The 27687-nt window shown below is 38.3% G+C and overlaps 1 protein-coding gene across 2 annotated transcripts in view; it reads left to right on the forward strand.

Moving 5' to 3' along the window:
* MSRB3 (methionine sulfoxide reductase B3) overlaps positions 1-27687 on the forward strand; it is a 103494-nt gene that overhangs the window by 18710 nt on the left and 57097 nt on the right. For both annotated transcript variants that reach the window (XM_026648786.1, XM_026648787.1), the window contains 3 exons: positions 2099-2207; positions 3926-4003; positions 20831-20859. In XM_026648786.1, the coding sequence (XP_026504571.1) occupies positions 2099-2207; positions 3926-4003; positions 20831-20859 (216 nt within the window). The remainder of the gene's footprint in view (positions 1-2098; positions 2208-3925; positions 4004-20830; positions 20860-27687) is intronic.

Here is a 27687-nt window from a genome sequence, read left to right on the forward strand (position 1 = left end):
AATTCTCAGACAATTTCTTATTGAGCTGCATAATGCAACATTGAGTTATTTATGTAATGCATATACTTCTTTTTGCTGTTAGTTATCCTTCGAAAGACTTATTAGTGCAAGAAGACAGCACACCCTGAGAATAAAAATCTCCAAAGTTTGACATCTTTAAATAAGCAACCAAATGTTATAAAGAACAAACCTCACTTACAGTTAGGAAACAATATTTACATTTAAGGTTGAAAAGCCAGGATGTAGGAAAATTTTGCTAATTTGGAAGGTGACCTTTAAGTGCACCAAAACCAAATAATTTGTAAGCCATGGCACAGGGCACATTCCTGCAAAAGTTGTCTGAATACTTCTTTAGTGGTTCTTGAAAGACAAACAAAGAAACCTGGAATGAAATCTTTATCCCCCTCCCAAATAAGATTGAAACTAACAAAGGAGTATAGCAGCGCTCTTTCAAAGCTTGCCTTTAACAGGAGGGCTCTGCAGCACAGTTAATGAGATGTTTCAGAAAACAATCTGTTTTTAAGAATGTTTAGATCAAAAGTAATTTCTAATCTATGAAATGAAGTTGCTTTTCAATACCTTTCATTCAGTAGCCAAGCTTTATATGTTTGCATTATTTATTTCAATCAGATGTTCTCAATTTTACTTTTTCTCCTTGGACCTACTTGACAAGGTTAGTCAGTAGTGACCAACAGTTTTATTCTTCCAAAGCAAAAAACAAGAGAGAGAGAAAGAAGGGGTGGAGGTGGGGGAGGGGGAGAAACATCTTTGCCTAAATGATTTGCAAGCATCTGTGCTTTAAGCTACTTTTTATGAACACTCTTAGTAATGACTCAAGGTAAAAAAGCAGAAAAGCATCCAATGTTAGGAAATTGCAATCCAATACCACGTAATTTAAACCTGCCATTGCTTCTCTTGTACTAAATGACATACAGATGGGTAGCTCCGTTCCCTCTACTTTGGGAACACAATTGGACTTTTTATGAGTGTATATATTGCTGACAAAAATATTTTTGTCAGGACTGTTTATTTCTAATTGTGCATATTATAATTACTTGAATAATTAGAGTTATTTTACATGAAGTATTACATATGGTTAGTAAAGCTATTTCCACATTCAGCACACTTATACTAGTGTAATTTTTTTTGTTTTCATTCACCAGAGCAACCAGTATTGGGTCCTGAAAAGTATAAATCTCAGATTGGCTTCCTCAAAAAAAATTTTTTTGAATTCTTTTCTGGAGTAATTACAGATTTTGCATTATAAGAATGATGTTTTTACAATAATGCCTTGAGACCATTTAGATTTTCTTTTTGTGTGTAGAACCTAGGCATAGTCTAAGTTGGGATTTTCAAGGGAGTATGAGCCAGCTTTGATTTTAATTAATTAACAAATTAATTAATTAATACATCCCAGCTATAATTTTTAAGACAACTTTATTTTTGAGGACTGCACAATTTTTAGAATAGTGAAATGACTTTTCTCTTCGGGCTGATATTTTGATCTGCGTTATGAGACATAGTCCGTAAGAATAATTCAATTGTGACAAAAATACACCTTTTGAAACAAAGTTAAAATAAATGTAAGGATGGTGGAGAAATCAACCATATTGGAAGTATAACAATTTATAATATTTAAAACTTCTTTAAAAGGTTGTGAAATCATTGGATGCTGAATTGTGGCTAAACATCATATGCCCATTACCTTATGTCTACAATATAGATGTCTTGAAAAGAGCATCGAGTTTGAGTTATTTTTTGCAGACTTCTTTTTTTTTTTTTTTTTTTTTTAAAGTGGTAGGAAAATGTTACCTTCTCATGAGTGACTGTAAAGATTTAGGATGGCGCACAGAAGGCTTTGGCTGTAGCACATTGTCACTGCTCCAGTGGAATCACCTGGCTTTTGAGCAACATTCTTTTAAAACTTGGATTTGAAGAAATAATCAGCTGCAGTTCAGCTGAGCCGTTCTATTGCATTAGGGACTGGTCTGGTCATTGACAAGTGAATGCAGAAGCTATGCTGTGGCCGTCAGCCAAAGCAATTATTCAAGATTTAAGCTAAAAAGACTCCTTCTCTCATATCCTCTCCCTTTTTCAGGGTCATGTAGGGATAAAAAGAACTGCAAGGTGGTCTTTTCCCAGCAGGACCTGAGGAAGCGGCTGACGCCTTTGCAGTACCATGTCACTCAGGAGAAAGGGACTGAAAGGTAAGGCAGGCTGAAGGAAGCACATTCATGAAGAAATAGGCATCTTTCCTTCTTTCCTCCCCTTTGCTGCTGTTTCCCCTCCAACCGCTTTCAAGAATTCTCCACTTGTTTACTAACCCCTACAAATTAACACCACTGAAAAGACAGGCATCTGCCGTGTGGTGGTCAAGGCAATAGTGTGTGTGTGTGTGTGTGTGTGTGTGTGTATGTGTGTGTATTAAATGAACACTAAGTGTCTTATAAAGTCACAGAGCTTATGTTTAGGGTCTGTTTTTAGTTTACTACAAAATGTGTGGAAGTAATAGCGGTTTAGGTACATTTTTTGGAAGACATCACAGTGAGCAGAACCATGAGGAAAATGGCTCTTTGCCAGGAGGCTGAAATTTTGAAGGTGGCCATTGTAAGTATAGACATTTTGGCTGCAAAAAGAAGGTAGCATAATTTAGTTCCTTTCCACCCCACTCCAATTTCTTTTTGAAGCGCATGTGGAGAAGGTATTTATTGGCTCATTTGTGGTAGGAATGTCAAAAATTTTCAATAACTGCCCTCACATGGCTTTAGTCCCTGGAAGCTAGCCCTAAATCCTGGATGGAAAAAAAAGTGCTCACTTCCAAACTGTTCGTAGTGAATAGTCTCTCTCAGCTGATTCCAGCATGAAGGCAGCTTGCCAAAGTCTAACCATTTTGTTGTCTAATTTATACCATGGAGCTTGGCATAAGGCCCTAGCTTACCTCTGATCCAAATGTATTAATGATGTAACTGCTTGTTTTCATTCATGACCTGAAAGGGCTCTTTACCACACATGGGGTCCTAGTTAATAGGCAACACTCTTCCTATCAGAGTAGACTATTTGCTGAATGTAATGAATGAGAATCAGTGGCACAAAACCCCCCACAAATGAGCTGGCAGTGGGACCTGAGCCTCCACTCATGAGACCTTCTTCCACCCTAATCACTTACTGTTGTGTATATGATTAGCAAAATGATTTAATGCACACAAACAATTGGAGAGTAGGTCATTCTTAAAAATCCTGTTTATAAAAAAAAAATTGGACCTCATAAAAAGGGTGAAAGGATAATAAAAACAAGCTGCCGAGCACATAGGCTTTTTGTTGGACTAGCACAGCTGATTTGTATTAGATGAATGACCTCCTAGCCCTTAAGTTTGTTAACTTAGAAAAATATTCCCTTAAAATTGTAATATTCCTTTTCGACTAAAAATATAAGGCTCACGCAGCTTGAAATGATGGACGAGTTGTTTCATTTTCTGCTAAGATACGAATGATACTCTAACAGACGGGCAGCCCATCCTGTGCTAACAAACCAACAGTGTCATTTACCCACTACACTAGAGCTTTATTTGTTGCTGAGCATTTGAGATCATTGTTAAAAGATTGTTTGAAGACTAAAGCTAGAGAAATGCTCAAGATTAATTAAATTTTAAACAATCTTTGTTTAAAAATTACTAATTTTAGGACGTTGCCAAACAGTTTTAAACAGCAATTGGTTTTTGTGCTCTTATCTTTGATGTGTGTGAGGTTTTGCTTCCTCCTGAATGGTATGTAACTGTTAAGGCAAATTTATGAAGATACTCATTTTTTCATTTGATAAACAATAACAATAGCTAACTCTTGAGTTCAGCTTTTTGCACTCTAATATAGTATTTAAAAAACACTATTCCTTTACTGATTTTTAAAATAGCGTTTTTGTTTTTCCCAGCGCCTTTGAGGGAGAATACACACATCATAAAGCTCATGGGATATACAAATGTGTTGTCTGTGGAACTCCTTTATTCAAGTGAGTATATTAAATATAATTTCAAGACTTCTTTCTGTATTAGATATTATGTTATGATCCACTGTAATCTCTCATGTTCCAGGCTTTACAGTAGCTTTGTAAGAAAAATTAAAAATTAACTTTCATTCAAACCAAAAGATAGTATAAAAAAATTTAAATAGCATAATACAGTAAACTGGGAGTCTTATAGTATAAGTAACTTGACTGGGAAATGAGTTTTATAATACAGAGCCATGGACTTAGCTGGTGAGGTAACTTTAGAGTTATTTGGGTTCTTTATTTCAGCATTGGAGATTCAGATGTGGGTGTAAACCAGTGATCCCCATTCTGTAGGCTCATGTAGGCCCTATGGAGGTAGTCTATCCATACTCCAGTCTGGTGGTTAGACCATTAAGAACATAAGAACATCCATGCTGGGTAAGAACAATGGTCCATCTTTTGATAGTGGCCAGTGCCAGAAGCTTCAGAGGGAGTGAACAGAACAGGGCAATTATCGAGTGGTCCAGTCCCAGCTTCTAGCAGTTTAGGGGCACCCAGAGTGTGGTGTTGCATTCCTGACAATCTTGGCTAATAGCCATTGATGGATCTCTCCTCCATGAATTTATCTAATTCCTTTTTTAACCCAGTTCTACTTTTGGCCTTCACGACATCCCCTGGCAATGAGTTCCACAGGTTTTACTGTGTTGTGTGAAGAAGTACTTCCTTATGTTGTTTTAAATCTGCTGCCTATGAATTTCATTGGGTGATCCCTGGTTCTTGTGTTATGTGACGGGGTAAATAACAGTTCCTTATTCACTTTCTCCACACCATTCATGATTTTATAGACCTCTGTCATGTCCCCCTTAGTTGTCTCTTTTCAAAATTGAATAGTCCCAATCTTTTTAATCTCTCCTCATACAGAAGCTGTTCCATATCCTCTAATCATTTTTGTTGCCTTTCTCTGTACATTTTTCAATTCTAATATATCATTTTTGAGATGGGGTGACCAGAATTGTATGCAGTATTCAACATGCCATTATATTTTCTGTCTTCTTATCAATTTCTTTCATGTTTCCTAACATTCTGTTAGCTTTTTTGACAGCTGCTGCACATATGAGCAGATGTTTTTAGAAGACTAACCACGATGACTCTAAGATCTCTTTCTTGAGTGGTAATGGCTAATTTACACCCCATGGTTTTGTATGTATAGCTGGGATTATGTTCTCCAATGTGCATTACTTTGCATTTATGAACATTTAATTTCATCGACCATTTTGTTGCGCAGTTCCCCAGTTTTGTGAAATCCCTTTGTAACTCTTTGCAGTCTGCTTTGGACTTAACTATCTTGAGTAATTTTGTATCTTCCGCAAAGATGCTACCTAACTGTTTACTCCTTTTTCCAGATCATTTATGAATATTTTGAACAGCACTGGTCCCAATTTCAGATCCTTGGGGGACCCTGATCTTTACGTCTTTCCATTGTGAAAACGGACTATTTATTCCTACCCTTTGTTTCCTGTCTTTTAACTGGTTACCGATACATAACAGGACTTTTCTTCTGATCTCATGACTGCCTACTTTGTTTAAGAGCCTTTAGTGAGGGACCTTGTCAAAGGTTTTCTGAAAATCCAAGTACACCCTATACACTGCATCGCCCTTGTCCATATGCTTGTTGACCCCACTCAAAAAAGTCTAATAGATTGGTGAGGCGTGATTTTCCTTTACAAAAGCCATGTTGTCTTTTCCACAACATATTGTGTTCTTCTATGTGTCTGATTATCCTGTTCTTTAATATAGTTTCAACCAGTTTGCCTGATACTGAAGCTAGGTTTAGTGGTGTGTAATTGCCAGTGTTTAGAGCCTTTAAAAAAAATTAGCGTTATATTGGCTATCTTCCAGTCATCTGGTGCAGAGATTGATTTAAGTGATAGATTATATACTACAGTTAATAGTTCTGTAATTTCATATTTGAGTTCCTTCAGGACTCTTGGGTGAATACCATCTGTTCCTTGTGACTTATTACTATTTAATTTGCTCCAAAACCACCTCTACTGACACCTCAATCGGGAACAATTCCTCAGATTTCCCATTTAAAAAGAATGGCTCCGGTGTGGGAATCTCCCTCATATCCTCTGCAGTGAAGAACGATGAAAAGAATCCATTTAGCTTCTTTGCAATGGCTTTATGTCTTCATTGAGTGCTCCTTTAGCACCTTAATCATCCAGTGGCCCCACTGATTGCTTGTCAGGCTTCTGGCTTCTGATGTACTTACAAAAATTTTTTGCCATTAGTTTTTGTGTCTGTTGCTAGTTTCTCTTCAGATTCTTTTTTGGCCTGTCCAATTAAGTTTTACACTTGACTTGCCAGAGTTTGTGCTTCTTTCTGTTTTCCTCAGTAGATCTGACTTCAAAATTTTAAAATATGTCTTTTTGTTTCTAACAGCCTCTTTTTTACTGTGTTGTTTAGCCATGGTGGCATTTTTTTGGTCCTCTTACTTTTTTTTAATTGGAGGTATATGCTTAGTTTGAGCCTCTATTATTGTGGGTTTTTTTTTTTAAATGTCCATGCTGCTTGCAGGCATTTCACTCGTGACTACTCATTTTAATTTCCATTTAACTAGCTTCCTCATTTTTTGTGTAGTTCCCCTTTTTGACGTTAAATGCTACTGTGGAGGGATTTTTTGGTATTTCCCTCCCTACAAGGAGGTTAAATTTAATTACATTATGGTCGCTTTTACCAAGCGGTTCAGCTATATTCACCTCTTGGACCAGATCCTGTGTGCCACTTAGCACTAAAACAAGAATTGCCGCTTCCCTGGTGGGTTCTAGGACTAGCTGCTCCAAGAATTAGTCATTAATGGTGTCTAGAAATGTTGTCTCTGCATCCTGTCCTGAGGTAACATGTAGCCCGTCAATATGGGGATAGCTGAAATCCCCCATTATTATTGGGCTTTCTGTTTTTGTAGCCTCTCTAATCTCCCTGAATATTTCACACTCCCTATCACCATCCTGGTCAGGTGATTGGTAGTACATTCCTATTTCTATACTCTTATTATTCAAGCATGGAATTTCTATTGGTACATTTAAAAAAAAAAAACTTACTTCAAGATTTTTGCTATATTTGACTCTCTGCTTTCTTTCTCATATTGTGCAACTCCCTCACCATCATGACCCACTCTGTCATTCCTGTATATTCTGTACCCTGATATTACTGTCTCTCATTATCATTATTCCACCTAGTTTCTGCAATGGCTATTGTATCAACATCCTCATTTAATACCAGACACTCAAGTTCACCCATCCTAGTACTTAGACTTCTAGCATTTGTATACCCGTACTTATAAAATTAGTTAATATTTAGTTGTCTGCCTTCATGTGATGTAATTGAACGGGACTTTTTTTCATTTGATTGTTTCTCTTCAGTTCCTACCTCTCTCTACTTTATCAATTTCTATCCTCTCCTCTTTACTAGGATATGGAGTGTCCCCTTTAATAAAACTTCCCCAGAGGACTGTCTCTGTCCAAATTGTGTGCGCCTCTGAACTTATTGGCTTAAAAACTCCTCTGTCCTTTTAAATTTCACATGCCAGCAGTCTGGTTCTGTTTTGATTTTAGGTGGAGCCCATCCTTCCTGTATAGGCTCCTCCTTTCCCAAAAGGTTACCCAAGTAGTTCACAGAGAAACAAAATAGTTGGTTTTCTTATTCAAGGGAAAATTATATATGCTCACTGAATTTTCATATTTATTATTCCATATGAAGAGCTGAATTAGACATTTTGGCCAAGATTTTTCAAAAGCAGGCTGCTAATTTAAAACTAAGCCTCTTTTAAATGTAGTAGGGGAAAATATCCTACAAAATGGGGCACTAGAAGCATAACTGATTACATGGTGTCAATTACTCTTTTTCACTTTTGTTTAGGCACTTTCCTTTTTGACTATAATTTCTTCACTCTGACTTCTTCTCCTGCCCTGTTTTGTCTTAAGTCTAACCTGGTCTTTCCCTTAAACAGCAACATCTGCTTTTACATTCTCACTCTGTAGAGCATATGGAAGACAGCAGGTCAGGACAGGGCTCTTATCTCTGACTAGGTTGGGGAAAGGAGATCAATAGAATGATATATGCATGAGACATCCCTAAAACCTATTTTAAAGTGTAGGGGACAGGGTCAAGAAGGAAGTAAGAGCAAAAAGTAGGAAGAATGGCATTTGAAAGTGTCCTAAGATCAGTAGTAAGCAAAATTGTTTGGAAGGGTGTATGTGCACTCTTTCAAACCCCATGTTCAGACTGTCACTTATGGGGGAAGTTTTCAGGATACAGGATAGAACAAATTCCACTTTAAGACTTACTTGTGACTTTCTCAGATGAGAAGTGTTGACTAAGTCTGCTCTTATGGCACTGCCTTGGTATTTTTAGTTGAAGTAAAGATAATAAGTTGAATTCAGTTTCTGTAGCCATGTGTAAGTTTTTGGCTATACTTTGTACCATGTTACAAGCCCTGGCTTCCCCGCATATAGTAATACACAGTATTTCTGCGAATTAGGTCATTGTGTCCATTGTATGTTTACATGCTGTATTGCCAGGGGCAGTGTTGAAGATATTCATGCAATCCATGTTCTGCATCAATATTTTGCATTTCATGGTTAGGGCAACCATGTATCCCTGAAAATGGGAATGACCCTGTTTTCAAAGCCTCTTCTAGAATCTCTGTTGGTTTTATGAAAAGGGGTGATTTTATCCCACTTCTTGTAAACCCCATCCAATTACAGAAGCCTGTTAAATGTGCCTCAGGGCTGGTCTTATAAAGTATTATGTTTTACATGATGACACTGTGCCCTTCCCTCCACCATTATAAGACTTCTGTCCAGGTCCTCAAGCAGTCCTTCCACATACACAGAGTCAAATCCACTGGGTGGCACTGAAGAAGAGGAAGAGGCAATGCTTGGCCAAGGAGGGGGAGAAGAAGGAGTGAGCACCCCCTGCCCACAGCTGCAAAAACCCTGGTGTGCCTATCTCTTTGAGCTCCACAAAAATGATCTTTGGTGTGCCTGCCATGATTAGTATTCAAGCTTTTCAGGCCAGATCCTCAGCTAGTGCAAATCACTGTAATGCCATTGACTTCAATGGAGCTATGCTCGTTTATAGCAGCTGGGTATCTGGATGGCTGGCATACCAAACAGTGATTGTGCAGGGTATGTTTTAAAATATTTATTTATAACATTTGAAGTGATGTTAAAAGTAAACACACAAAAATGGGATTATTCTTGCCTATCATCATTATCAATCTGCATTTGAAAGGTGCTCAGATAAGTGATGGGCAGGTATAAAAACCTATGTAGACATCAGTGTCGTCATGCTGAGGACTACAAAAGCAAATGTTTTACAGCATAACTCAGCAACTTATATCTGTTGTAATCATTAGTTTCAGAGGCAAAATAGCAAGGAATAGTGAGTTCCTCGATTAGAAGATATGTTGAATGAATTAAAATAGATGACTAGGAAAAGATATTGAGAGAGTGTTTCAGCCCAAAAAGTTGAAAATAGGTAGCAACGGTAGCAAAAGTATATAGCTAGGAGAATACAAAATCTATGCAATTCAATAAATGTCCCCATACAAAGGCTAAATCACCAATGTAGTCTCTTAGAAGAGAAGCACTAGTGAAAAGAAAAAACTCCATAATGCTAACTGAAAATTTAAGCAAATAGGAATTTTTTTTTTCCAGATCTTCATCTGAAACCCACATGTTTCCATTTGGCTCCTGCTGGGTGCCCATTAATTTTTCCTTTGCATCATTGTAATCTGTAAATATATATGTTTGAACTATGGACCCGTTAGTTTAGCCAGGAAGGAGACTGAAGCTTCAGTACTAATATTAACAAGCTTCAACTTTTAACATGTCTGATTTACGCTGTTTCATTACCATGTGACACGCAAGGTCAGGGAACACATGAATTTTGTGCTCCAGATGAAAGACCTATTTTTTGCTACATGCTTAAGATAGAATTCTATCTTTATCAGTAGAAGAGATAAAAAGAAACAATTAAAACTCAACATCTCTCTTCATTTAAACTGCTGGTACCACCACGGGTTTATGGAGAATGTGCTTTAACTTTTTCCATAGTCAGAAGGTGTCTCAAACTTAAAAAACAACATCATTCCTTTAAATCCAATTGTTCCATCACTGAACGTCACTGTAGCTTCACTCCACACATTCTCCCACACTGGAATATAGCTAAAGAAAGTGATGTGTTAGACACACAATGAACAAGTCTCAGGAGCTCACTTTTGTAAACCTCTGCCTTTAATATCTTCTGGGCCACACTTGCTTACTGTAATCTTTTGCTGTGCCATGTCTATTTAGCTTGCAGGATCTTTGGGATCTGTCACTTCATGGCAGTTAACAGAAAACTAGAACACCTGTACCATTAAATTACTCTAGAAATGATGAATGACAAATCTAATCTGCTGTTTGTTTTCTAAAGACCAAGAATTGTAAGTGTTTTACTCTTAGCTTGATTTTTCAAGGAATTTCCCTTTTACCATGCAAAAGTAGCTTTTTCTCAGCAACCATGGCAGAAGGAGTTTAGAATGATCGGTGTCTTTCCTCAAAGACACACAACTGGAATTTGCACTCTGAAGTCACTTCCGCAGAAGAAAATCTATAATGAATTATTTATTAAACATCAGCATTGTGCTTGATACAACAAGTAAAAGAATAGACAGCCTATGCAAGAGAGACATAGTACACACAAGATGCACTGGGAGGCCCAAGGAATTAATATTATTGTTGTTTAAACTTCCAGTTCTGAGGTGCAAGAAAAGTCACCAAGTCTTAATAAATTAGCCACTCCTTCACTGCTACCTTTGCTGGCTTCTGAAAGGAATTCTCTTTGGTAAGGGTGTCAGCTAATCCCCTCCCATGTGGTGAAAGAAATAGTAATGTATTTATTTATTCATTTTATATATTTATTTGACTTGTGTGGCACTTTTATCTATGCTTCTGGCACCTCTCGACATTTTCAAAGCAAGCCACTAGAAAAGCTAAATGCATTAATGCAGTATTTCAAGTCATTTAGCGGAGTCTTTCACAAAAATCCCATAGAACTCCACCTAGCCATATCCATAGCAGAAGACCCATCTAAATCAGCTCTTAATCACCTAATTTCCATCATGCCATCTATAAGTGCCTAATCTCCCTAATTGCTTACAAAGAAAGGTGTGCTCTGCAAAGCATCCAGAAGGTTAACATATCCAGACTTGGAAAGCACAACCCTTCTGCTTACTTCCCCCAATGCACTAACTTTATAATGGTCTTACCTAGATTAACCCTCACCCAGCTCACTCCTAGTGCTTTTGGAACGGTACTAAATTATTTGTTCCACTTTCCAGTCAGGTCTGATGTGATGGAAATAGAGCTATCATTAGCAGATGGGTTATATTTCCTCACCAAGTTTCGTAATGGTCTCATATGCTCTCTGAACAGGAGGGAGTGATGAAACCAACTCCAGTAGTAACACTGTCTGAGAGAGCTCTTGGAGTGGACAAGCAATTGCCCCAAAATGGATAGGAGTAAACCAGAACCACTTAGCAACCCCATCCATTCCCTTGAAGTGACAGTATCCCAACAAATCTTCTTCATTGACTGTATCAAAGGTAGCTGCCAGATCTAATAAAATTAGCTCACATAAATTAGCCTTCTCCATTGCTAGGAGAAAATCAGCAGCCACTGTTACCAATGTGGTTTCCACTCCAAACCCAGCTCTATAACCTGAGCGGTGAGACTCAAGGGAATCTGAGGATGCCAGAAATTGCCAGAGTTGATCTGCCCCAATCTGATCAATGACCTTTCCCAAAAAAGGAAGATCAGGTTGATAGTTTGAAAGATTGTTGTGGTGTATTGAGTACTGTGTTGGAATTGCAAGCTATCGCATTACGAGTGGGGAATACGGGCCGTTCCATATACTGCTTGCAGGTTAGGGGACTCTGTAGTAAAGCATTGCAATCAGAATCAGTCTGGAAAGAGCCAGCTCCAAACAAGGTAGGTGAGTTGTGTCTTGCTGTCTTAGGGAGCAGCCTGTGGTTTCTCTCTGTTTTTGAGTTCTTGTGTGCTATTGTTCTGAATTCTAAGATATAAAGTAGTTTTATGTTGCAACATTCCAGCAACTTAAGTTTTTATCTAATTTATCAACTTATGTTTTTATCTAAGTTCTGCTATGAACATAAGAACTGTCAGCATCAGTCAATGATTGCCTTTTGCATCGTAAGTTGCAGGTCATCTTTAAACAATGGTGACCTGTGAAGGTGAAGTCAGCCAAGAGTGTATTTTGGGGCTGTTGTATCAATGGAGTTGATACAAGTTGTTGTGTATTTCAACCAAACTCTGCAAAGAGTGGTCTTTTGACTGAACAGTATTCTTCCAGAGAGCCATCTGGAAACTCTGATTCAATAAGCTCCTGAGGGTTGAAAACCATAACGCAAGTCTTATGTCCCTGCAGGAAAGGAGCAATGCAACCACTGGTTGCCAGAGGTGGCGATCAGTCTATGGGCATAATTTCCACTTCCTCCATCTCCAGTCCCATACTCAATACTAGATCCATAATGTGACCAGCTATGTGTGTTAAACCAGAATCACCTCAGACCAGGTTTTTCATGGCAGCCATGAAATCCTGTGCTGATCCAGAGGGGAGATGGAGCAGCTGCCAATGGAATAGCTCTCCACTGGAAGCACCTCCAGTCTCCCACTTCCCTCCCAACCAAAGGCAAGTCAGAAGACATATATTGGTCTAGGAGCTTCCCTGGCCATTGTGCTTTCTTCAGCCTGTTTCTCATTCTGGCAGCGTTGATACCCAGTATAGTAGAGCAACACAACAAAAAGGTACAGTGCAAGAAAATGTTCCCTATCAGCAAGATAAAAGAATCCTGAAGAGGCCAATACACGAAGGGACTGCTGGAGAAAAGAAAATGGTCTTAGTGAGTCGTCAAAGACACTAGCCAGCATTGCCACTGTCTTGGTCTTCACAAAGTAATGAGTTATTTACCCCACAATAAATTATAAAGATTTCTTGATTTGATAGTGTAACCTTATTGGGAAAGGGAAGGGAAGAACTCTAAAACCATCACAAGATTTTAAAGGAGGTTTTCTAAATGCCAGGAAAGCTGTTTTGGAATTTTGTGCCGCTTGTTGTAGTTCAGTTACAGAGAAGCCTGCAGGTGGAATCAATTGTGCTTTTATTAGCAGGAATTGTGCGGTCCCTGAATGGGCTTCTAGGTAAAAGTAATGGGAGCAAGGACAGTGTGGACCAGAAAAAAGAGAAGAAAAGAAACTAAATTTGAATTTTTTTCCAACTCCAAAAACCTTTATTGCTAGATAGTGGATTTAGTGTGAACTTGGAAATTAGTGTTAAGTAAATTTTCTATGTGGTACTAAATGTGAATTCCATTAGTGACTGAGTTTAGTTCCGAAAGAGATGAGGAATGCCCTGAATTTTCCGGTAGCATAGAGTAGCATTGCACAGGAGGCTTCTAGGAAATGTACCAAATGGGAATATTTGTGCAAGAAAGTTACAGTTGAAATACAGTCACGCAGCTGGTGCTGTGACTCAGTTCACTAACAGATGAACCCTTTGCCACAAGGCTGTGCTTTACCCAGTTTACAGGAGTCAGTGAGCAGCTGCACACTGTGCCATTCCTGGAGTTTTCACATGCCATCTATGTCCTTTGTGGCAAGTTGGAAGAGCAGTTTATCCTACAAGTCCTCAATAGCTCCTTAATGAAAGAATTACACAACTTTACTGATTAGTGAACAGGCTGAGCAGATCTTAGTGATGCCTGCAGCTGCTTCAGCCCCCCCTGTTCCCAACCATGATCTCTAGCATGTGAGTACTGTCTCCCTTGGGTGTAGCTACAGAGCTAGTGGGGAAAGACTTGATTCACTGTTTTTGTTTGACAAGTGTGGCTTATAGGAGATGCAGTAACTAGAGTGAATACATTATTTAGAATTTGTAATAAGTGCATGGATAACTTTTTTAAATTCTTGATTTGCCAACCTCTTGACAAACCTCATAAGTATTAGTTTAGATACCTTTAAAATTTGAACAACAAGTATATTCATGTTTGCTAATAGACATGCAAACATCTAATTCCTGTAACATTTTCATATCTGTCTTAAGGATGGGCGAACCAGTTTAGAAAACTAACAGTAGATGTCCACTTTTCTCTGATTCGTGGCAAGCCATATACATTTGTTAAAGTTGGTCATGGTTTTTCTGTAACTCTGACAAACTCTACCAGACTGGCTGCTGCCTATAAATTTCATGGATGCTAAGACATCCTCTGCTAGTCCAGGAGCACATATAATTAGAATGTCAGCCACAATCTAGGAGAGCACTAAAGCTGAGACTTCCCCCTTTGTAGATTCCCTTGATGGAACACCACCAACAGTAAGTAGAGTATTTTCTGGGGAGGGTACAGAGAGTTGGGGGATGGCATAGTCTGTTGGGTAGAGGAAGTTGAAGAGGGTAGGACTTCCAGAAGGGAAAGGATATGCCTGGAGTTGGAAGAGGGTGGCAGAAGAATGCGAAGCACCATAAAGGGCAAAGTAAGAGAAGAGAGACACTCCTCCCCTCCCCCCATACTAGTTGATGAACATTTCAGAACTCATCCAAGCGAACTTCTGAAATTGTTTAGTTTCACCGTTATCAATCGCTACTGAGGTGCAAGCCCCTATTTAAAATGTTTAAGGGTAAGGTGTCATAAATGCCAAGGTTTCTATGGATACTAATGACCACATTCTGTCCCGAGTTACCCATATGTAGTATCCATGGACTTCAGTGGGAGTTTCATGTGTGTCTGAGGGCAAAATTTAGCTTTACATGTTGTTTAGAAATGTCAAGTTTGTATCCTGTGTTTTAAAATGCATGCCATCTTGGACTGACTACACATCAGCCTTGATGGGAAGAACTAGACTCTTCAGTCAGTCCTGGTTATTCTATGTTAAGTTTAGTCATATTTACTGTATCTAGCCTGACAGATACATTGGGCACAGTGAATAGGTATTGAACTACATAACAAGCTGCAGAAAATTCACGTGTTGTCTACAATAACATTAATATAAACATTGGGGGAAATCATTCTGGAGTCACTCTGTTGACCACAGTTGAGTTAAAACTGTTCTTTTCAGGTCAGTAGGTTGAACACAAACACACAATAACAACCTACAGTTAATGAAGCTGTTTCTCTTACAGGCTGGGAAGGGGAGAGATTTTTCTTTTTTAAATACTTGGAAGGTGCTCAGATACCACACTAATGGGGTCGTATAAATCCCTGGATGGATAATTACACCAGGTATTAGTTTTCAATCCATGATGTTTTTTCTCTTTCTTTCTTTTTGGAAACTTGTCTTGTTGGTTGGGGCTTGGTGCATAAATAGGATTTGTGAGCATTTTCGGTTGAGGCACTGTCTATGCTTGGAAAGGGGAGGAAGATGCTGATAATGCTCCTTATCTTAGTATTATCTGTATTGAGGAAAAATTGGAAAGAATGATTAGAGATTTTTATTTCATTCTGCCAGCAGTGATCAGAACATCAGTTTGATTGCAATTGGTCAGAACTTGCATACAAGCAGTCTACATCTGTCTCTCCCCAGCCCACGGCCATAGACAGTCTGGAGCAAAGTTTATTCACACAACCCTACGGAAAAGTAGAAAGTAATAAGTGAAGAAAGTTGGCCCATAGTTACCATTTATGTTTCCAACTCCAACAGATTCTTGATCAACGAAAGCTCTGTTTTGAGTGGTATGAAATTGCTAATATTTCCCCTGTCAAAGCTATGCCTGGTATCATTGGGGAAAGCAAAAAGATAGCGTGGTATCCATATAAAATATGAGTCTGAGGGAAAAGTACTGACAAACTGAAAGGGGCCAATGCTCTCTCCCTCCCTCTTGTAACTATTATAAGGACAAGAGCTGTTGTAAAGATAGGAACTAATGAGGCTGCAGCAGATGCTATTCAAGGAGGCAGAGAGCTTTACAGTATCTGTTCCCTGTGTTCATTTAATTCCAACAAAAACAAATCTCCCACTCAGTTGTGAAGAAGGCTAAAGAATCTGATAGAGACTCAGACAGGGAAGGACAGAGGAAGAAAAATGAGTAATGGTGCTAATGTTGAGCTGCTGCAGAAGATTAGTGGAATTCTCAATTAAACAACTGCGGGCAACTTCCTCCCCACCCCGCAAAAAAAACCTGCCCCACTGACAAATGGAAAATCAAATGCCAGATATGCACAGTTGTATTTGTGCCACTACTAGTCCATCTGCAATATGTGCCACAGGCCAGTTGTTACATTTCAGTTATATACTGGAAGAATATATGACAAAGTCAACAGCATAGAAACATTTTGAGAGAGACGAGGTGGATGAGATAATCTTTTATTGGACCAACTTTAGTTGGTGAGAGAGACTCAGTTTTGAGCTCCAGAAAGCTCTTCTTCAGAATCATTTTGTGGTTCTCACTGCTCAGTTTTTCTCTCTCCCTTTGTTGGGAGAGAGGCTTCAGGGTCAAAACATCAGGTTTAAAACACGTAGGCATCCTGGAACCACAGGTTCAATTCCTCTCAAGGTTGATTCATCTTTCCAAAGTAGATAAGTTGACTAACGTGCAATTTATTGTGTTTGACCTTCCAAAGAGAGACTTTCTCTATCCCTGTGGATATTTATAGATCTCATGGCAGTAAGGGTCTGTCTGAATGTCCTTAGCTAAAATTTCCTAATTTCATTATATTTTGTTTTTCTGTGTTGGTAGTTTTGTTTGCTTGCCCCGCATTCCAGCGTCATGCTATATGTTTATGGATTGTAAAGCACTTTGTGATGAAAGGCAATTTATAAATGTAAAACTGGAGCCGTCCCTTGGGTATGTAGGATGACTGTGGCTGGCAGCACAGTGTTTTGTTTTTTTTTGTTTTGTTTTTTTTGCTCTGCCGGCGGGCACCCCCATGTGTCCCGATATTTTCTTCCCCTCATCTGGTCACCCTATGGTTACGGCGAATCGGGGCGACAGCTCCGGGCCCTGCGCTTTGGGGGGCCTGGCGGGCCGGTGCAATTGGCCAGCGTGGTTGGTCCCGTAAGTGATGGGTCAGTCCTGGCAGTGACAGATTCGTCACTTCTACCCTGGGCCCTGCACCGCCCTAGGGATGGCCCTGTGTACAATAGTACAATCTTCTGCTCCCTGTGTGTCTGAATGCTGCTATTACTTTCAGAACACTCCCGTAGGGCAAAGGAGAAGGGAATATACAAGAGGGACAAAAGATGAAGAATGAGAATCACACGAGTTTTAGTTAAGCAATAGACTTATTACACTCAAGAAAAAACAAACAATGGAAACAATATTAAAAGTAGTTTACAAAGTGAGTATGTGGTCCCATGTCATAGATCTTGCTTTGCAGGATACTCAGATTGGAGCAAATAACAGAACCACAAAGTCCTTCCTGCTAGTTAATGTAATTTAGAAATGGTAACGTAATAAAGTCATAGGGAATATTTTTATTTTTAATAGAACAAGTTGTCCTTGGAACTTACTTCCAGGAATTTGTTTGATACGGTCTCTGATATTGGTGTTTCCTTATTCACAGTTTTAATGGCCATATGAACCTAGTTTCTGATACATTAATCTGCTGTATTGTAAGGGGAGAAATATAATGACTTTGAGGTCTAGGATGAATGAGGTCTAGGTTCCATTTAAGGCATTGGAAGCTTTGCTATTGCCGTCAATGGGACCAGCATTTTACCCCTAAATTCTAGCCGTACCTCCTTCAACAACTTGAAACAAAAACATCTTCTTAAACCTCTTCCTCCTTGACGTTTGAATCCTTCAATTCCTGGAGGATTGCTCTTTCATTCTTTCCTCTAAGTCATTGCTTAGTTTTAGTGTCAGAGACACTTCATTGTCCTCGACCTTTTTTCCCTTTTTCAATTCTTCAATCAATACCATTTCTGTAATACTGTGTCCTAAATTTTGCCCAGTACTCCAAGATTTGGTCTCTGTAGCCCTTTCTACAGTGGTATAATGTTCTCTTATTAAATGATTTCTATGGCAACATCCCAGTATTCTGTTTGCTTTCATAGCAACTGCTAGACATTAAGTTCTATTCATTTCTTACCCCAGATCGGTTTCCTGGTTTTCTGTCCTGTAATTTATGACTATTTAGAGCTTTAGTACTCATTACATTGCCCAGTGACCCCTGGCAACCCCCTCCCTCCACTACTTTCTGGCTTGGTGGTTGTTGCAGCAACTCACAGTGTGTTACATTTCACATGACAAGGTGAATGACAGGTCTCCAGCCCAATCAAAAAGCCTACTCCTGTTTCCAGCATATGACACTACATATCAAGATAGCACTGGAGTGGCCATGCTGTGTAATGTCATGCAGTAAAAGCTGTTTCACAAAAGGAAAAAAGTAAAGCCTGAAGCAGCCCAATCACGAGGGAAGAACAAATACAGATGAAGTAGCATATTTATTGCCACAAAATTAACTGCTGAATAGAGCTAAAGAGAGATGAGATCTATATTGCATCTAGGTGTTGTTAATGAGAGTGAAAAGTGATTGTCTGTTTTTGATAACAAGGGTTTTGGAACTAATTTCCTCTGTCTACAAAATTTGCCCAAATTAAACTGGTGGGAAACCAGAGAACTTCAGTGAAGCTGTCCCCCTATGGCATTTTGGGATCCTGGTCTTCTTTAAGAAGAGAAGTTGCCCTGTCAACTCTATTTGGAAAATATGCAATGTAGGGGGCACACAGTGATTCTAGTCCCTGTCAGCCATAGAAAAGCCTTGCTATTATCTTGGATCCCATATTCATATTAATTGTATTGATGCTCAGTAAGTCCAGGCATCTCAGGTGATCAGATAACATGGTGATGGGTATGATTGAACCGCATAAATAGATACAGTACAACTTGGTGAGAGTATGTTAAGCAAAATATACTGAATCTCTTTGTTTGGAGTAGCTCTGTATTTTTTTCTTTTGGTATGAACTCTGTGGGAATACCCATTGTAAGTCACATGCATAAATGTTTGCAAAATCAGGCCCTTGCACTCCAGTATAAAAAAGGAACTAAAATAGAGTGGTAACTGTGCAGCTTTTCCCATCATGTTGATTTTGAATGTATATGAATTACATGTTTTCTTTGTTTAATGCTTCTGTTAGCTCGTGGTAAAAAATAAATTAGAATGTGTTTCTGCTGAAAATATCACTGTATTTTCTTCTCCACTCCATCCTTTGACCAAAGTGAGGTTTTCATTTAAATTGTTCAAGAGGGGGAAAATGGGGAGAGGTTTTCATTTAAATTGTTCAAGAGGAAAAAGGGAAAAGGGAGGCAGGTACATTTCTAGTTTCCTTTTTGATTGTTTAACTCACCCCCTCCCTTTCTCTTGTTTTCCCCCTATTCTTCCATTAATATTCATTGTGTACATTTGTCCAATTTTCTTGAACGTAGAGGATTGACATTAATTTGCTCTTCTAGATTCTCACTTTGATTATCTTGACATTGTTTTTAGACATGTCAAAGTCATATATATATATATATATATATATATAACTAAAGACTATCTATCTATCTATCTATCTATCTATCTATCTATCTATCTAAAACAAATATCTATATTTTGTTCCTGTACTTTTTTCATAAAGCAAGGTTGTAACTTCCAAAACCACCCCAGCATCCTGTCACAGATTAAAAGAACCAAACGTTTTATTTCCCTCTTGGTTAAATGTGTTTCCCCAAAAAGTCTTTCTGCCAGTTAGCTTCCTCTAACAGAACTCCTGCTGGTCAGTTCTTGTATCTTGCTATGGCAGCTGTGAACATATATACAACTGATTGAGCGATATACATCTGACTGGAGCATGCCCGCTAATTGGTTTGAGAGCTAGATATAGACAATGCTGTCTTATAGCCGCTTGTGCAGATAGGCCCAGTGGTAGGGTTAATTCTGCTTGACAGCACATCAGCCGCATCTTGAGAATAATTACCCAACTTAAGTTTTCCCACAGCTGAACTGAGAGCTTCAAAGGCTTCTGAATTTACAACTATTATTAACCTATATCTGAAACATAATGTTCCCACAAGGGCTAGACTTTTTCTCCTTCTTATTAAATGTACAGGTTATTAGGTTCATTTGCTATGTGCTAAGCTCTTAGAGGACAATACTCCTTGTTAGAGAGTGAAAATCTGTAGGACACAAGAAGGAGGATAATTGTGCATCTAGCACACATCATTATCTTTGCTAAGACATCAAAATCAGTTCAACTTGTGTTTAAAGAGAACAGAGCTATTTTTTTCTATTTGCAGAGTGAGGAAATTAAAGACACACACAAAACCCTCATAAGATGTTGCCCAACTACCGATCATTGTATACAATACATATGATATTAATGAAAAGTATCTGGTTCAAAAATAGATTAGAAACGTTCATGAATATATGGAATCCTGTTAATTACTTTTTGAAAACTAAAATGAATGAGAACAATATGTATTTCATAACTACAAGTATGTGCTGTAATACATAGTTACATAACTTAATCCTGGTTTTATATTTATATCCTGTGTTTGGTTTCCCTTGTGTGTTTTTTCTTTCTTTTAAAATTTCTCTTCTTTTTAACTGTACATTGTGCAAATCCAATAAAAGTATTAAACATGAAAAGCAGCATTTGGGATTAAAATCAATTTGCATGCATGAATTATTAAAACACAGAGGTATGCCTACTTCTTAAAAACAGTAGTTTTTTTCCCTCTTGTCAACTAGTTTCCATGCTTAAAAGCAGTTCTTATAATGTAAGTTCTTTCTGTTTCCCTTTGCAGGTCAGAAACAAAGTTTGACTCCAATTCAGGTATGTTTAGATTTACAATGTCATGCTGAATACACTGTATTCATGTTCTGCTCATCAGACTAATTTATCAGTTCAGCTTCAATTTTAATGAGACTGAGGCAGGCCAATCTTGAAAAGGATCTGAGTTTTCTTACCACCTAAGAATAGCACTGTTATTGCTGATGCCTTTAATTCATTCTCTTCATTGGTTCATACCTTTTTACTTTCTTCTTTTTACCTTGAGATGATCACCAGGAAGCCATTGTTTTGCAGTAAGTTTTAACTGATCCATCTTTAAAAAAAAAATCATAATAATAAAAAGTAAAGCAAATAGAGGAGAGGTAGAGCTTGATAATTATCATTACCTTTTCAAAATGAATGTTTTTCTTCCTTGTGGACAAAGACATTTCATGGGAATTTGAATTCTGTGCAGCCTGTATGTCAAGAAGCAGGTGATTTGTCATGAAATTTTCATGACAGATGCATGTACACAATGCATGCCAGACCAGTCTGCAGACTTCTTTCTAGTAGGTTTACCAAAAGGCAATATCTCTCAACTTACCTTTTTAAAGAATTTTAATGTGTTACAGGGGAAAAAAGCGAAGGTCAGTATAACGGATTAATATGTATCTAACAAGACAAAACACACAAAGCAGCAAACAGAACTGTTTTCTCCAAATGAGGATGGTGAAAGCAGACTGCCACTTGTTAAGCTACTTATACCCGGGTGTTTGTTGAAGTTATAAAATAGTAGGCCCTTAAATTGTAAAAATAATTTCTTACACTGAGAGCAGCTGAAATGTCTATTACATGAAACAGTCACTCAAAAATACATATCTTAGTTAAGAGGGAAAATTTTATTTTAAATAGAAAAACAATATTAATATAAGTTCAGAGCAGTCTTGTAATTAAGTTAATGTTACCCCATTAATTTATTTAATGCAGGGTTTTAAATTGTTATACTTCTGAAAATTCTACAATGTTAGTAACCTAGAAGTCTCTCGGAAATGCCATACACCTCTACCTCGATATAACGCTGTCCTCGGGAGCCAAAATTTTTTACTGCATTATAGGTGAAACCACGTTATATTGAACTTGCTTTGATCCACTGGAGTGCGTAGCCCCCCACCCTCCGAGCATTGCTTTACTGCGTTATATTCGAATTTGTGTTATATCAGGTTGCGTTAAATCGAGATAGCGGTGTATTTCCTTTTTTCCCATTTATAGCAGTGATCTCAATTTGAATTGTGAGGTACCTGTACTATTTTTCCCTTTTTTTTTTACACTGGACTGTATCTTTGCAGCAGCCAGTATAGGGTGTGAAATTTGCAGAGTGAAGGACTTAGAAGACCCAATTCATGATTCGTATATAATTGAGTGATATTGTTGTGGTTTTAATTGTTGTGTTTGGGGTTCCTAGTTGCAGGTATTGCTCAAGTGAGGTAAATGCTTATTTTGGTGCCCATGGCTTGTGAATATGTAATGGAAGGGCAAGGTAGTTTTAAATGTTTTCTGATGTATTTTTTATAAAACTACTCTAAAGATGGCATGGAACAGAACTACCAACTGTTGCTCTTCCTTGTTGCCTAATTGGAATGAAAATGCTTGTTAAAGAATTCCCCTTTGCAGTGAATATGTTTAAAGTGTGAACAAGGACTCTAGTATTTTGTATGGTTTTGTTCTTTCTCTCCTGATGGGCAATATTTGCCAGGCTTTTTCTTTAGAGTGACTACACTGGGAATAGAAAGAGGCTAGAGGCATAGGAAGCTTAGTGGGATACTGAGGCCACCTCGTAGTCATGCCAGAGAGCTGCTTTGAACATTCTGTCAGTCACCATGCTTGGGAAATCCCCTATCTCTGGTATGAATGTGTCTTTAACATGGACAGATATGGTAGCACCCACCTTTAACACCGTGATGTATGTGGCTTCATCCTTCTGAAACGTGTAAAGTTGGTATGTTGCTGGTCAGTGATGGAGAATCCACCATGACCCTTGGTAAATTGTTCCAATGGTTAATTATTCTCCCTGTTAAAAATTTACACCTTATTTCCAGTCTGAATTTGTCGAGCTTCAACTTCCAGGCATTGGATTGTGTTTATACCTTTCTCTGCTAGATTGAAGAGCCCATTATTAAATATTTGTTTTCTAGGTAGGTATTTATAGACTAATCAAGTCATCCATTAACCTTCTGTTTGTTAAACTAAATAGATTGAGCTCCTTGAGTCTATCACTATAAGGCAGGTTTTCTGATCCTTTAATCATTCTTGTGGCTCTTCTTTGAGCTCTCTCTGATTTATTAACATCCTTTACCAACATGCAGGATGTATGAATTGTAGGAATATTGCTCTGGCTGCCCTGTTCCATCTGTCTTTCTGCACATCTCCATTTCAAAACAGAAAGATGTACACCTAGGACTTTGTTATTCCCAAATACTCCATGTATAGACAATGTTATAATGGCAAAATTATGCCTTGTTCCTTTTCAGCTTTGAAAATGGATTAAGCTTTTATTCCAGAATAAGAATGTTCATGCATCGAGTTATTCAGGAATAGCTATTGCACTTTATAAATTCACACCTACCTTAATCTGAATTAACTTTCGAGGGTAGACAAGCCCTTAGTGGTCACTCTCTGTATGTATTTGGTGGGACGGGAAGAATGGAAACTATTCTTGAAGCACAAAAATCTGCTCTAGGGCAAGAGGGGGAGAATTTCCTTCTGTTTCTTTTCTAGCAACATGTGTGAAAATATTGAAAAATAAAAAAAACATGACTATTTTTTTTCTGAAGCTGGCACAAAGTCTGAAATGTAGCGTTTAAAAAAAGTCTAATAGATTCACTATAAATTCAGACTTTGGAAACACTGTACAACACTGAAATATTAGGCAGACATTGTCAAAGGAAGATTAATTTGAACTTGAACATTTAACTTAAATGTGTGCTGTAAAATTCCTGTATGGATAATCAGTATTTATCATGTAAATAGCTAGAACATCTGTACAGGGGACATAGTTTTCACCCTCATGACTAAAAATTTTGTCTGAGAAACTTTTTTGCGCGCTAATTTTGTATCTTTATCAAGGGAAAAATTTTGCCTCAAAAATATGAAATTAGCTTCATGCCATAAATGTTCTTAGGTGACAAAATGACTGTGGTTTACTTTTATATCATGGATTTAAATAATTAAAAAAAACCCCAAAATATATTAAAGCAAAAAATCTATTGTAAGAAATACTTTAAAAATATAGTATTTGTCCTACTGTTCTCTCAAAATTTGCCATTCGTCATAGTAACCCATGAAAAACAAAGCTGAGAATATGTCCTTAGCATTTTGTAGGGTATCATTTAGATTATACTATTCTATTATTATTATTTATTTATTATTAATTAATAATAAATTGTATAGAGGCCCCATTGTGGTTGGTTGGAAATTAAGGTGGCATTTTGGAACAAAACAACAGGTTCATATTCTCTTGTTGTAGATCAATATCATGCCGCTGACAGTAAATTAGATCGGATTAATGTTGTGTAGACTTGTAGTGGTATATCTGACACGGAAGGATTTTAAATTAAGGGAAATGTCAATCTTAATAATAAAATAATAATACGTAATATTTATATAACATTCTTAATCTGTAGATCTCAAAGCAGATAGCTAAGTATCGTTATCCCTATTTTACTAATGGGGAACCAGAGTTACAGCTAGGTGAAGTAAGTTGCCAATGTTACACAGTGTGAGAACCACAGAGTCAGAATAAATTGCAAGTCTCCTTACTCGCTCTTTGTGGCCTTATCTGTTGAACTATGCTGCATTTTATAAACAGTGTTGCTGACAAGTAGCCACATCATTGTGAAGTCAAATTTGTTCTGCTCAAGAGAAAAACGTCATTTTATGTTGGCAGATACTTACTGATGACCTAGACTGTGTAGAGAGTTGTATTATTATTAGGGTAGTGCTCAGATATCCTGATTTTGGCCAGCGACCCATTGCACTAGGTACCCATTGCACAAACATAAAAGTAGTCTGTCTCCCCAAGAGCTTACAAATTGTCTAGTGCTCTACACTTAAGGAAATGCCACAATAGAACTGGGAATTTCATTTTTCTTGATCAACTGGCCAATCCTTAACCACTTCATTCTGCTTGTGGTGTTTTTACCCACCTGATTCTCCTTTGTCCCTGAGCACAACTGAGCAGAAAGCAGGCAACCTTCCTCGATGAGAACTCATAGGTGATTGGGAGGCCGGCTGAACTGAGTGGGAGTAAAAGGCAGAAGTGCATTCATGTGTTTGAAGGAGGGGCCAATCGTTTCTTCACTTAGGGCATCAGGCACCATTGCTTTACAATGAGTCTATTGCATATAAATTGGATTGTGAGTGAACAGGTGATTAACAGAAAAGAAAGACAGGAATGCATGTCTGCTGGTATATAGGGAGAGTTTTAATGTGCTGTATGGAATTGATTGTAAAATATAAAAATTGTGTACATGGTCCTTTTTCACTCTGGATAATGTATATATTTCAGGTGATTGCACACACTTTGTTGGTGGTAGTAGTAAAATACCCAAAAAACAACCCTAGTGTGATGGTATCACTGAAGAGAACTTCTCTTGTAGAACCTTTAGCTACCACTTAGTTGTTCCTCTGGTTGTTTTTCTGTTGATTTTTCTTTTTCCCCCCATCAGGGAACTTGCCTCCTCCATATGTTCCCCTGGAACTGCAACTCACAGTTCAAGTGTCACATTAGCAGGAACTTCCCTAATTTAATTACAAAAGAGGCAGAAGTGCTGACGCAAAACGTCAGTGAGCACTTTCATCTCTTGTTCATGTAACGCTTCTGCCATGTGTCATTGGCAGCAACAAGGGCTGGGTTCAAATGATAAAACTAACAAACACCACCTGCTGGAGCCCCCACCCAGAAACCTGAGAAAAATGCTAAAGCTTCTCTGGACACCCTTAACAGGCAATACATCCCCACTTACAAGCACAGAGTTTGTATATAAATCAAGGATTTAAGGGGACACGGCATTAACTTGGGAAAATGCAGCTACAACATATATAAACACTAATAGTAAAGTAAAACACCCAGCTCGCGGTATCTCTGGCAGTAGTCCTTTAATTGGATAGACACATCCCCAGAGTCTGGGAGTGCATTCAGGCAGGCCTGTCTCCAGCTTCTAGGGGGAGTGCTGCCTGGTCTGCCTTGAGTCTCCAACACCCAACATATCTATAGCGATTTCAGCTTTACAGGAGGCCTACAATGGAGTTCGCTCAGGGCTGTTACTGCCTTCTGCAGCTTCAGCAAAGAGCCACCTTGGTGCCTCTTGCCACAAATCCATCTCTGTGCCTGTTGACTCTCACTGTGGAGTCACCTCTGTGTCATCTCTTTGCAAAGTCTTCAGGGTGGGACATTGCATGTAGGACCATATAGCAGAGTCCCTGCCACAATGCAGGAGCACCTTACCCCTCCTCCTTTCTCTGTTCATTCCCACCACCCTACCCGTTCAGAGTTTGTGCACAGTTCTGTTCATTCTTCAAGGTGTCACTGGAGGATTTCTGGGTAAAAAGCTTATGCAAATGAGCTATCTCTGTAGCCATACTCCCCCCTGTTCACCAGGAGATGTTGACAGAGAGCTCTTCTCCTATGGAGCTTCTGTCTGGAGTCCTGAGTAAACAGCTTCAGAAACAGCTTTTGGCCACTTTTTCCCCTGTTCACCAACTTCTGAATTTATGTTGGGGAAACTGTGGTAGGTTTGGATCACAGGGCTTATGTTCAGGGATGGAGCTTTGAAAGGAAACTTTACAAAATTTAGAAGATGCAGTATGTCACTGCTCAGGGACATTGTGTAAGACACAGATGATAGTGAAGGTGAAAGAAGGGGGTAATGGGAAAAAAGGAAGGAATTAAAAAAAAAAAAGTGTATAACTTCATTTGTACTCCAGTGGTATAATGTCAAGTAAACATTTTCCTGACTCAGACCAGAGAATGGATGAAGTTAAGAATGTGGAAACCTTGTAAAATGAGAAAAGTGCAAATGCTGTGCATCTGAAACAGACATTTGCAGCAGTTGAATACACAAATGCACGCAAGGATGCACACTGCGTTGCATTTAATTTTGTTGCATTTGCTGATGCAAGTTAACCTGACTTGATATGATGTTTGTTCCTCTAAAAATGAAAGTGCTTCTCTCGAGCAAGTGCAACATCTTCAGAGACAGTTTCTCTCCTGTCTCACTCCTTTATTTATGTATCTGTTTAGAAATGCAAAATATACAGTGCCTTTATTTATCTGTCACTCCCTTGATAGTTATTTTGAAAAACAATCCTGTTAAAGTCTGTAGCTAACCTACAACAGTCACCAACAAAACTCATCCTCCAACTAAAGCATGTCCCAAGCGAAAACTAAACATCAGTCTTCATTGGACCCTTCCTCCCCCAAAAGCCTAAGATTCAAATGTGGACCAAACAATCAAACATTTTATCAATGCCTACTAAAAAATTTTGAGGAATGTTTAATAGATTTAGACCTCATTTAAAGACAGGAAAGGGATCCTCTGGAGGGTATAGTAAACTCAGATTAATATCTATAATATACTGAGGAATGCTCACGAACCAGGACAAAACATTTTGACACATCTAATTCATAAAGGAATGAAGAGCTAAATATTGCCCTGACTTGTGATAACTAAAATTGATCAGCAGCCCGGTCTATTTTCTCTTTGCTACATAGGAGTAGAAAAGTTGGTCAGATCGTTCAACATACAGTGCAGTATCTGGATTTATGGTAGCTCCTTAGGGCTTGTCTACACTACAAAGTTAAGTCGACTTTATCTAATTCGACCTTAAACCTCC

Source organism: Terrapene carolina, unplaced genomic scaffold (genome assembly GCF_002925995.2).
Source record: "Terrapene carolina triunguis isolate 2854851 unplaced genomic scaffold, T_m_triunguis-2.0 Scaffold68, whole genome shotgun sequence".
NCBI lineage: Eukaryota > Metazoa > Chordata > Testudines > Emydidae > Terrapene > Terrapene triunguis.